Source organism: Elephas maximus, chromosome 6, assembly GCF_024166365.1.
Source record: "Elephas maximus indicus isolate mEleMax1 chromosome 6, mEleMax1 primary haplotype, whole genome shotgun sequence".
Lineage (NCBI taxonomy): Eukaryota > Metazoa > Chordata > Mammalia > Proboscidea > Elephantidae > Elephas > Elephas maximus.
In genome coordinates, this window is record NC_064824.1 from 14,521,915 (window position 1) to 14,534,410 (window position 12,496).

General features: G+C 53.3%; 1 protein-coding gene across 11 annotated transcripts in view; it reads right to left on the reverse strand.

Moving 5' to 3' along the window:
• The window catches only part of BIN1 (bridging integrator 1), a 69,762-nt gene extending 62,085 nt beyond the window's left edge, over positions 1-7,677 (reverse strand). For 3 of the 11 annotated variants that reach the window (XM_049889087.1, XM_049889089.1, XM_049889075.1), the window contains exon 1: positions 7,283-7,672. In XM_049889087.1, coding sequence (XP_049745044.1) covers positions 7,283-7,366 — 84 coding nt within the window. In that variant the 5' untranslated portion in view covers positions 7,367-7,672. Of the gene's footprint in view, positions 1-7,282 lie in introns of all 11 variants that reach the window. The other 8 variants (XM_049889076.1, XM_049889090.1, XM_049889084.1 and 5 more) reach the window with 6 other exon arrangements.
• Between the last annotated feature and the right edge of the window lie 4,819 nt (positions 7,678-12,496).

Consider the following 12,496-nt stretch of genomic DNA (forward strand, 5'->3'; position numbering starts at 1 on the left):
GACTTCTGAATTCCACATCAGGAAGTTTTCCCAATGTGGGGCATATGTGGGATGTGTGTGTAGCCTTGACTATCCCCCCCAAGAATATTAGTATTACTATTGTTTCACAAAAAAAGCATTTTAGCAATTACAAAAGTAGGATATAATCTCTGAATAAGGACAGTATCTTATACTGCATATAGCTCTTTGAAACGCAGGCACACACACAGCATAAATACACACACTGTGCTTGTTCACCCTCATCTGAACACATGAACCCCAGTCTATGGACCTGCATCTGAAAACTGTAGCCCCGAGCCCACCACATACCCAAAAGTAGACAGACCACATCACCAAGAGTAGGCTTAGACACCCAACTAAGACTGCTGGGAGAAGACAAGGGCTTTCCAGTTTAATGGAGGATTGAAAGGGTCTTAGGGACCACAGTCTGCCAAAAATGATGCCCTGTCACATTCTCCCATTGCGCCCTGCTGTACATTTGGATCTCTCCACAGCCTCCCACATGCCTGGCCCACTCACTGACCCCTGTAGAGGAGGCAGCCCAGAACTTTGACCAAGACAGCCCAAGTTACAAAGTCAGGCCTGGGTGACCGCTGGTCAAGGCACATCACTGCTCTGAGCCTCAGATCCTCCATTTGCTGCTTGGGAACCATAACCACCTCCCAGGGTTTCAGGGGCTTGAGAAATCTCACCAACCGCCTGGCGATCAGCAGGTGAGCAATAAACCGTGTCTGTTATCAGTAATATTTGACAAAGGCTCCCCTTGGGGCAGGAAAAGCCAGACTTCCTCAACTCCCCAGCCCTGACCCCTTTTCAGCCCTTGGTATGAGGCCAGCTCCACTGCCTAGTCCAGACAGACCCTGTGGATTCTTCAGGAGATGGCTCCAGGAGCCTGGGGTCAGCCAGTTCCCAGGAGGCAAAAGGATTTCATGGCACAAGAAGAACGATAAACCCTACTAGTGGGCAGACAACCATGAGCCCTGCCCGTGCTTGGAGCTCCATCCTGTCCATTTAACCTGCAGGAATCATCACCCTGTATTTCAGCCTAAATTGAGGCTAAGAAGCCAGCATGACTTTCCAAGGGCACAAGCTGGTAGTGATGAGTAGGGAGGGACTCAGGCCCAGCCTGATGGTTTCCACGACAAGGAGGGCTAAGTGCATGAAAACCTTAGAGTCTGGGGTCATCTCTGGTGCCTTCCTCCTGTTTTAGCAGGCCCTCCTGCTTCCCCATCTGCAGATCTGGGGCGAGAAGGTAACAGTGAGCCCGAGAGTCCCTGCCCACCTGGCCCTGCACAGACAGCTACCAGCGCTGCATGTGTGCCCAGGCCTGCCTGCTGCCATAGCCCTACTGAGTCTTTTAGGGTTGGTCTTCTTTTCTTTGCACTTTGAATCCCCAAAACAGATCTGCCAAAGAGGCAGCTTAGAAAAACCCAGCATACCAGGGTAGCATCCAAGAAGATGCACTCCTTCCCTAGGTGCCCTCTCACCTAGAGACCAGCCACACCCAATCCACCTCTGTGACCTAACGGCAGTCCTGAATCCTCCACACCAGCAGAGGGCTCACATCCAGGAGCTGCTGAGTAAATGCTGCACCGGTCGGTCAGTCAGTCAGTCAGTCTCCACTGAGGAAAAACTATGGTGGTTGGCTTGTTTACTGCCTGTCTTGACAAGCTAGAACATCAGCTCCGTGAGGACAGGAGCTGGGTTTTGCTCACCCCCATACCCTCAGTCCCTACACATGCCTAGCACATAGTGGGTGCTCAACATCTGTTACATGAGTGAGTGAATGAATGAATGAACAAACCCTGTTATTTCACTAATGGTGAAAGTTAAGGCCAGACAGGTCTTACCTAGGTCGTGCAGTTTGTGTGTAAGAGAATCAAGATTCACCCCAAAACCGTCCGATTCCAGAGTCCAAGTCCTCCCCCCCCCCACAGGTACGCATGCACACACACACACACACACACACACACACACACACACACACGGGGCTGTGACAACATCATAGACTCTGATCAGCTCAGGCTCAGCAGGGATTAGTGGTCTACAGAGGCCTGTAACAGACACTCCCAGGGAGCAGGGTTGGGAGGAAGGAGGACAGAGGGGGAATCCCAGTGTGGGCTCACCATATTCCTGCCCACAGAGTCGGCATTTAATGAGCACTTACGGAAACCCTGGTGGCGCAGTGGTTAAGTGCTACAGCTGCTAACCAAGAGGTTGGCAGTTCAAATCCGCCAGGCACTCCTTGGAAACTCTATGGAGCAGTTCTACTCTGTCCTATAAGGTCGCTATGAGTTGGAATCAACTCAACAGCAGTGGGTTTGGTTCTTTTGGGTTTACTATGTAACAGGTCTTTGTCAAGGGCTTACTCCTCACAACAACTGTGCAGAGGAATTATACATTTTATTCATGAAGAAACTGTGCTCAGGAAGGTCCTGCCACTGCCCAGGGCCCCGCAGCGGGCCAGGGAACCCATGGCTGTCTGCCTGCAGAGCCCATGTCCCCTCTGCTGTCCCTCATAGTAGCGGTGGGCCTTTGTGGCCTTCTCTCACGTGGCGGAACCCAGGGATTCTAGAACCACATGGAAGAACCATCCAAGGTGTGGCCCTGGGTTAGGGCAGAACAGAAGCATCTCCTCACTTTGTCCAAGTCACACACCTCATGAGGTGTGACATGCCTCCTAGTCCAGGGGGCAAGAACACAGTCAGAGGCCCAGAGAGTGAAGTAAGAAAAGAGTGAAGGTGACTCTGGCAGGTTACCTATGAAGAGGGGGAGGAGACGCCTCGGCTTCTCCATGAAGCCATATGGCTCGAAGATTTCCATAGCATTCAACTGACTGCCCCAGCTACACCTCACCACCCCTTCTCTTGAGCTAATGTGGTGTCCTCACTGCCCTCAGTCCCACCAACGCACCATGGCCCACTCCCTGGCCCTCCTTAGAACACCTTATCCTTCCACCATGCCCCATGCAGCCCAGCGGCTCACCCTCCTGTGATGCCCTAAGCAAAACAGTCTTTCCTCACTTGCAGCTTTGGTCTGAGCCAGCAGGCCACTGAGCAGGGACACAGCTCATCCCCAGGCCCATCTGCCCCCAGGGCCCACTGGGGCTCAGAGAAGCCTGGGGGTCACGTTTCCACTTCTCCATGCCCACATTCCTTAGTCAATCAATGTCCACAAGCACCCACAAACACCCACCCAAGATGAAGCCAACTCGAGGGCCTTCCTCCAGCAGGCGAGAGGGGCCACCACATAAATCACTGGGTTTGGGGGAAGCTGGCCCTTGTCTGAAGCTGGAGAAATGTACAGTGAAAGCCTGTGCAAGGTCAGAGGAGAGAGAGACAGAGCAGGGAGACACAGAGAGGGACAGAAGGAAGGAATGCCATGGGGGTGGTTATAAGGGAGAGGAGTAGGACAACCACTGCAGACACCCAGAGACACAGATAAAGAGAGATAGGTGGAGGTCAGAGAATACAAGCGAAAGGAGCAGCTTCTGAATCCCGCCTGGGAATGGGGAGGAGGTCCCACACGCAAAAATCAGGGGACAGAGCTTCTAGGCGGAGAGAAGCGCCAGGGGCTAAGGACAAGGTGGAAGTAACCTGGGGCTTCCCAGAACCTCCAGCCAACCTGCTGGGACCCCAGCTCTGTCACTTAGCACTCTGCAACTTAGGCAAGTGGTAGGCCTACCAAGACCCCATCCCTCTTCTGTTAAAGCTGATGAGAGCACCTCCTTCTAGGTGGAGCATGGCTACTCTTATAGCTGAAGATAAAAGTTGGCTCAAGGAGAAGTCTGGCTCATTCTAGGCCATGTCAGCCTCCCAGATGCACAGCTAATATGGCTCCTGCAGAAGGAACGGTGCCCACCCAAATGATAATCGTGCAATTCTGTGAGATACATGACCACTTGTCAAGGTTCTATAAATAATTACCCTTTCACCTTCCCTTCCGTGAGCGAGGCACTGTGCTGTTCACAGGCAGCCCCAGGCCCCTGTCCTGCCCAGCTGGTCCCCACCACTACCCTCTCTGTACTCCTCGCCACGTGCTCCAGGGCTGGCCAGGAGGAACAGACAACGTGCACACTCCCACCGTTGGCCAGGGCCTTCTTGTGCTCATCACTGTCCAAGCTCTGCCTGAACAAGGCTCTGCCTGAACAAGGCTCTGCCTGAACAAGGCTCTGCCTGAACAAGGCTCTGCCTGAACAAGGCTCTGCCTGAACAAGGCTCTGCCTGAACAAGGCTCAGCCTTCTCTGCATGCTCCATTAGCACTTCTCGGTGGTGGACCTTCAGAGGCGAGCAGGCCAGACTCCAGCCACCCCCCTGCCAGCTGTTCCTTCTCCCCAGCCACCCCATCCCCCAAGGTGCTCAGCCCGCCAACCTCTAATCCTCTCTGTCATCTGACCCCAGCTCCACCCTAAGTCTGCTCTGCCCAGCCACACTTCTGAGGTCCAAAAATGGACACAATCATTTATAGAGAGTCCGACTAGCCCGATGCAATGAGAAGATGACCTCATGGCGCCCACTCGCTGGCTATAGGCACCACTCTGTGCTCAGCACCATGGCGGTGGCTGGAGGCAGGGACTGAGCAGAGCAGTGCTGGCAGGCCCAGGTGACCCTTCTAATTCATCCTTATATCCAACTCACACCCGGGCCAGAGGCCGCAGGGCCTATAACAATCAGCTACACACAGGCTATCGTAAGGCATCATAAGACTTGGCACAAAACAGGCACACAGCACATGTCCAAGCAACACTTGAATGAAGGTGGAAGTAGCTCACAGCACCAACTAGCCTACCTACAGGCCTGCATGAAGGCTCATAAGCCAAGCCCCAAGATGCTAAGCACCTACTGGGGGCTAGGTGAATGCTGGTGGTGGACACAAAGGATCTGCCCCTGCCCAGGAGTACCCAGACAGAGACAGGACGGTCAAAAGGTAGTAACAAAGAAGTGTGATCCAGGATTCCATGGAGAGACGCCACTTGAGCTGGGGAACAGCACCAGAGGGTAGGCGTCCCTTGACCCCACTGCTGCCCTGTGTCTCTGTGGATGATTGCCCTGAGAGCGGAAGAGGGGAAGATGAGAGGTCAGGCCCTCTATCAAAGATCCTGCTTGTCCGTCAGGAAATGCCTCCAATGGCCCCAGGGAAACTGGAATTGACAGGGCAAGCTGGGTGCACTGTGGGGGATGCTGGGACAACACAGGGGATCGCAGTTACATGAACAATGCCCATGTTAGACATGAGCCAGCAGCCCAGTTAGTGGGCAAAGGGGAGAGGCTGGTGCGGGTTGAGGTATCAGGCTTCCTGGGAGGGGTGCCTGCAACTGGGCCAAGAAGAGAGAGGATGGAAAGAAGGTTACTGTTAAGGGACTCAGCCAGGAGGCTCAGGCAGGGCCAGCCCTTGGCCAAAGCCAGTATCCATAGCTAAGTGGCTGTCAGCCAACCACCTGTGGCAACAGAATGGGAGCTGAGGAGAGATAGCAGTTCAGTGGGGTCAGTGATGACACAAGGCCGTTTACATGGAGGGGACACAGCTCATGCCTGCTGCCCCCAGAACAACATCAAAGATGATGCTGCCTAGAAAAGGCAGCTAGGCCAAAGGGGACACAAAAATATCAATCAGGAGCCAGGGAGGCACAAGACATCAGTGGTAGTGGCAAGACATTTGTCTCCTTGGCCTCCCATTCATTGTCCTAGGCCCCTGAGAAGTAGGAGGAAGCCTTGGTCCCAGGGGCTGCCTGCTCCAGGCACCTACAGGGATGGCCCAGTCATGGGAGACCAGGGAGCCGCACCTGGCCAAGAGGGCAAGAGCCCAAGACAGGCACCACCACCCCCACCTGGCGCTTCCCAGTCTTCCCAGCCACCAGCCAGGCATCCTGGGGGCTCTAATTCCGCCCTCTCCCCTGGGGAAGAGAATTGGTGCTGGCCAGATCTGGAGTTTGGCTGAAGGCCCTTCCCTCCACCGCATACCCCCACCTCCTTATGGGCAACCACAGGGATGAGCGGCGGGACTCAGGGAGGTGCAAGAGAACCTCTTGCCGCCCCCACCACCACCACCACCACCATCACGAGGTTGCATCCTCAGGGAGCCCGCAGGTCCCAGCTGCAAAAGTCATTGTTTATAAACAGCCACAGGCCTGACTGAGGAAGGCCTGGCGTTCCCGGATCCCCTCTTGGCCGCGCGGGGGAGGCAGCAGGCCCCGCCGCACGGCACTGGGGGGCCACACAGGCTGAAGCACCAGGTCCTGCAATCTCAGATTTCAGTCAGAGCCAGCAGGGGAAGTGGCGTCAGCAGCTAGTGTGATCCAATTCAATAAGCCAGAAGCGGCTAGGGAGAGAAGGCAAGGCAGGCGACCCCCGCCCCCAGTCCCTGCATTTCCTGCACTATCCAAGTGCCCCAGGAAGCCCCCGGCTGCACGTTCCGCCAGCCCGGAGTCACGATCGGCGCGGAGGGGTAGGGTTTCCTGCGGACCCAGGGTCGAAGGGCGGCGATGCCGAGAGGGGCCCGTGGAGCCCTCCGCACCCCTCCCCGGCCCGCCGCCCTCCCCTGGGCCAGCTCCCAACGCCGGGGCCGCCACCGGATCCTCGGGCGTTGGAAACCCGAAGCCCCTGCTCTGTCGCGGGCACCTCCCCGAAGGGCGCGCGGCCCTCTGCACCCGACCCGGCCGGGCCGGAGCTCCAGGCCGCCAGCGCCGCTCCAGAGACGAAACCCGATCCCTCCTTCGGCCCGCGGGGAGAGAAGGTGGAGAGGCGGGTGTAAAGGAGGGGGACCGCGGGCGCAGGGAGCAACTGGGAGCCGGGAGCCTCGCGCGCCGGCGACCCGCAGGCCCCGGAGGCAGCCCTGAAGTCCCGGGTAAAGTGGTCGGGGTGGGGAGCAGGGCTTTCCCCCTCCACCGCGCCGGCTCCGTCCGGCTCCGGCGTAGGCCTGGAGCGCTGGGGTCCCACGTCGTCTCCAGCTCACAGCCCTCGACCTCCAGGGGAGGGTGAGGCGGGAGCTCGGGCCGGCGGGAAGAGCCCCTTCTCCACCCAGGTGCGGAGAAGGCATAAAGCAATGGGAGGGGAAGGAGCCGGGGGGTGGGGAGGGACAGCTGCTCCCTCTCCCACCCCCGCAGGGAGTGGGGAGACGGACGACGCGGGCAAGAGAGGGCGCCCAGAACGCAGGGGGCGCAGCCTGGGGGTCCCCAAAGGCCTCGTCCGCGGTCGCCCGAGCGTGACAGTGCCCAAACCCGGGTGAAGACCAGTCCGGTGGGCGGCGGTGAAGGGCAGGTGGCCGGGGTTCCTGCTCGCTCACCTTCTCCTGCGCGCGGGTGAGCTTCTTCTGCACGTTGCTGGCGATCTTCCCTGCCGTCACCCCCTTGCTGCCCAGCTCTGCCATCGCCGCGCGGGCCTCGCCCGTGGCGGGCCCTTCACGCGCAGGGAGGCCGTGAGCGCCGCGTCGCAGCCCCAACCGCGCGTCGGGCTCGGGCTGCGCTCCACGCCGCGCACTCGGCGAGCACCCGGACTGACGGAGGCTGAACGTGCGCCCGCCCGCGAGCGACGCGAGGACCGGGGGAGGGGCGCTGGGGAGGGGCCGGGCCTCGGGCGACGGTCGGCGCCCCCCGCCCGCCCCCTCCGGACAAGACACGGCCTTTTAAAGGGCCACCGCCCGCGCAGGAGCCTCACGCTCGGCCAGGAGGCGGCGGCTGGCACTGGAGCCGGGGGGCTGCGGCGAGCGGGACTCCTGCGACGCCCCGGTGACACCGCCCCGGGGCGGGGATTAACACGACAGTCCTCGGTCCAGCGCCGCCGTGGGCCTGGCGCCTTCGTCCTCACAAGCCCTTCCCGCAGCCCAGGAAAGTAAACAGGTTGGGGCTAGCGGCGGGCTTTTAAAAATCAAAGATACAGAGCGGCGGTTGGTACGCACCCCTGCAATCGGGTGCCGGGGCCGGGGTGGAGGGGCTGCCGGGGCCCCTCACCTTCCCTGCTCACCTCTGGCCCTGCGCGCGTCGCTCCGCCTCCTCCCGGCCTGTGTACTCACCGGTCTTCACCTGGCTTTTCTGGGCTCTCTGGGACATCGTAACGTTTCTGCCCCTGGCGCCTAGTCTTGTGCAGCCAGGCATGCATCTTCAGTTTGGTAATAATTGTTAAAATAACAATAGCATTACTGAGCGCTTAGTATGTGCTAGGCATTGTGCTAATTGCCTTGATGAGCACTGTCTTTTGCTTCCTCACAACAGTCCTATGAGGCAGATACTATTATTATTCCCACTGTACAAATGAGGCTCCAAGTGGCCTGGAACCAGGTCTCTGACTCCACATTCCAGGCCCTTAATCACTACACACTGGGTGTTCTCCTATTGGGTGCTAGAAGAAAAAAGATCGGTGATCACTATTCATAGTCAAGATGAGATTATTGTTAACTGGCTTTGCCCAGAGACCTATCTCGAGATTCTAAATTGATGACTATGTTTGAGTCTGCTGATCCCTCCCCCCTCCCAACATGAAGGATGCTACACTGCTGCCCTGGAAGCCACCGGCATGGCTGATTCATGCCCGGCACAGGCCTGGCCCTCGAAGCTCTCTCAGCGATGTGGGCTGAGCTGAGCAGTCAAGGCCCTGACGAGGAGACCCAGACGCATGTCCACTGTGGGTACAGAAGCCAGGGTGGTACCTGCAGGACCACACAGCCCTCTCCTGGGAGAGGGTTTCCCTGGAGGCTTCCTGGAGGAGGCCTTCAGCCCCAAAATCCAGAATAAGAAGGGCTCTTGGAGACCACACACCAAGCCCATCAAGAAAGTAGGGAAACAGAGGCCTGGGAAAACAAGGTTCAGCCTGGGTTCGCATAGCCAGTCCTCTCCTCTCTCTGCTTAGGACGTCTTTCTGTGCTTTCTTTGGCTATTCTTACTGGCTCTTCTTGTCACCACTCAGCGCCCAGTGCTGTGCTCTTGTTCAGTCCTCCCTCTTGGTCTATTATTGTCCCAATTTTGCAGACAGGCTGAGGTTCAGCAGCTGCTTCATTCATACGACAGGTCACACAGAAAGCAAATAACAGCAAAGATCCAGACACAGGCACTCCTGCGCGAAATCCTCAGAGCTGCACTGAAGTGTCTCCCAGAACAAAGCACCAAGCACTGTGCGAGGGGAGAGTGTTTTGTCATAGTTATTACTGTAAACTCATGCCCAATTCATGAGTTACAAAAACAAAACCTAAACAGCAGCGGCTTGAGTTTCTCAAGCACTTTCTTTCCTAAAAGCTCAACATGCTTTCACTTCCTGGCCCCTTTCCCCCTGTTTTTGTGTTTGCCGTCTTTCTGAGCATCCTCTAGGAGTGATTTCTTCCTCAGAGGAAAGGAGAAAGCAAGAAGTCAAATCCTTTTAGAGTCAGCCTCTGGGAACAGTGGGAGATTCTGCTGTGCTGGACATTGGTGTTTTAAAGTATTGCTTGACAAAAAAAATTGGAAGGAACTTAAATGTTCATCAGCAGGACAGGGTCAGCTGTGTGACAGCACAGTGGTGGGAGGGGCTTTTGGCAAGGATTTTGACAACCGTTCCAGAGATTATGTAACAATACGAAAATAATGCTTATGGTATAGTCATGAGTGAAAAGGAAAAGGAGGGAAACTGTGCATGCACTGTAGTGGTAACCACGTAAAGACAAATGCAGATGCTCATGATGCGGGGCTGGAAAGAACAATGCGTAAAGGAGAACAGATGTGTTAGGCTCCAGGGAAGGAGCCCTTGTGGTACAATGGTTAAGCACTTGGCTGTTAACCATAAGGTTGGCAGTTCAAGCCCACCCAGCAGCTCCTCAGGAGAAAGACCTGGCAATCTGCTCCTGCAAAGATTTAAAAAAAAAAAAAACAAAAAAACTGCTGTCAAGCCGATTCTGGCTCACAGCAGCCCTACAGGAGAGAGTAGAACTACCCCATGGGGCTTCCAAGGAGTGGCTGGTGGATTCAAACTGCAAACCTTTTGGTTAGCAGTGAAGCTTCTAACCACTGTACCACCAGGCCTCCCCATAAAGATTATAGCCTAGAAAATCCTATGGAGCAGCTCTATTCTGTCACATGGGATCACTATATTGACTCAGTGGCACCTGCAGTACGATGGATCAATGGATCGCTTTTGTGTGGCCTTTCTCACCAAGTGACTGGGTGCGTCTGTGGCCTACCAACGGGATTGGTCAGTTTTGCCATTCCGCTGGGCTTGAGGTGAGCCATCCCAGAGGTGAGAGAGAGAAGATTCCACCACCACCAAGGAAGAATTGCCAGGAGCAGAAAGCATGTCCTTTAGACCCAGGATCTCTGCACTGAGAAGCTCCTGGAACCAGGAGACTGAGCTGTAACCCTGAAGATGATAAGACTCGGTGGCAGGAGACTGCACAGTGGGCTTCCCGGCCCACGGAGCAAGAAAGTTGAGTGCCTGGGGTGCCTCTGGTGACTTCTTGCCAGAGGCTAAAAGAGCTTTGTAACACCTGCCTGAGCAGGGCAGAGACCTAGGGCGAGAGAGGGGGTGCCTGAGAGCACAGCTGAAAAGAGGCTGTCCTGATGGACGAACTGTATCCTGAGTGTTCCTGTGCCTGAATTGTAACCTGTTACTTCCCTAATAAACCCCATAATCATGAGTATTGTCCGTGAGTTCTCTGCAGCCATAGCAATGAATTATCAAACCGAGTGGAGAACTAGAGAATGCTGTGGGAGGGACGGTTGGTGTCAGAATTGGTAAAGATAGCAGAGAGAGGAGGCATGTCTGATCCCTGCCTCATAGGAAACAGCCTTGGGCTGTTGCTCTTGATTTTCCATCTCCTTTTCTCAAAGTTAGAAGTGGTCAGACACTGCAACTAACAACAAGAAGGTAAGTCTATCCAATCTCTAGACAAGAAAGACTTCTAAGCATTGAAGGATAGATTGAAATAAAAAGCACTAGTTTAATGGGGCACAAAAATTAAAATATTTTTTTGAACATCAAAAAATACCATAAACACATAAGATAAAATTTGAAAGAAAATGCTCCAAAAATGGTAATACAAGTTAAGTGCAATTGAATTTTTACTTTCTTCTTTTTAATTTTCTATAGTAGTTGATTTTTTTAACCAAGATAGTGCATTATTATCAGAAAAAAAAAAATAAAGCTATTTCCATTTTTAAAAGAAAATTGACACGTAAAATTAAAGTGTAAGAAACGGGGGAAAATAGGTCAAAAATAAGACAAAATTCCCATATATTCATAAGGAAAACATTAAGATCCCTGTATATAAACAGGCAAATGGCATAAATGAACAATTCACAAAATTGAACATGCAAATGGTAGACAAACAACTTTGAGAAGTTCGTTATTACCGGAAGTAAAAGAAATGTTTACTAAATCAATGAGATACTGTACCTACTCCCACTCTCATCAATCAGCAAATCGATTTTTAAATTCTGTTACTTCATGAAACCAGAGAGACAGACACTCTCACGTACTGCTATTAGGAGCATAAATGTATACAAAATTTCTGGAAAACAGTCTTGCAATATGCATTAAGAATCACCAAAATATTCATATTCTTCAACTCTATAATTGCAAGTCAAGGAAATAATTCAAAATTTTAACAAAGCTTCAGATGTTCATCTCATAATAGTGCAAAACTGAGAACATCCTAAAAACTACCACCTAAATGATAAACTAAACTCTGATATAGCCATACATTAAATGTTGACCAGGATAATACCAAAAACCCAACCCCACTGCAGTTGAGTCAGTTCTGACTCATAGGGGCCCTATAGGACAAGAGTAGAACTGCCCCATAGGGTTTCCAAGGGGCAGCTGGTGGATTCGAACTGCCCACCTTTTGTCTAGCAGCGGAGCTCTTAACCACTATGCCACCAGGGTTTCCTACTGAAATAATAATGCACATTAAGTTTTTGTGGTTGGGGAAATGCCTGTAATGTGATGCTGATAGATATTAAAAAAAAAAAAAAATTAAAGGATATTAAATTATATAGGCAGGATGATGCCTACTGCTCTCCAAAGCGAGGCTGATATCTCTGGTTGGAGCAATTCAGGGTTTTGGTTTTCCGGGTTTTTTCCTGCTCCTTTTTTGATTTCCAAATTTTGTACAGGTACTATTTTTGTAATCCGAAGGAAATGCTATTAGGAATACTAATTGGAATGAGGAGAGTTGGGAAACCACAATATGGGAGAGTAGAAAGAAGGCACAGAGGCAGAGCAAGCCCCCAGCTGTGCCGCTGACCTGTCACATTTGAAAGAGGTTTTGAAGAAATGATTTTTGAACCATGAAGAACACAGACAAGCAAAGGGGCAGTCCTTTTCCCGTGAGAGAGAAAAAAAAAAGCATGCCCCCAGGTTTTCCTTCAGTAATTCAAGACACAAAAGAGGCCCTGGGCTAGCATTCTTATCTTCATGACTATCTTCACCCTCATCAGCATTTTATCTTACAAAGTGAGATTTTACTTTTTCTCTTTAATTTTTGCCATCCTTTTATTGGTGGAAAAAGTGAGACTCAAAGAAGATAGGCTTACCC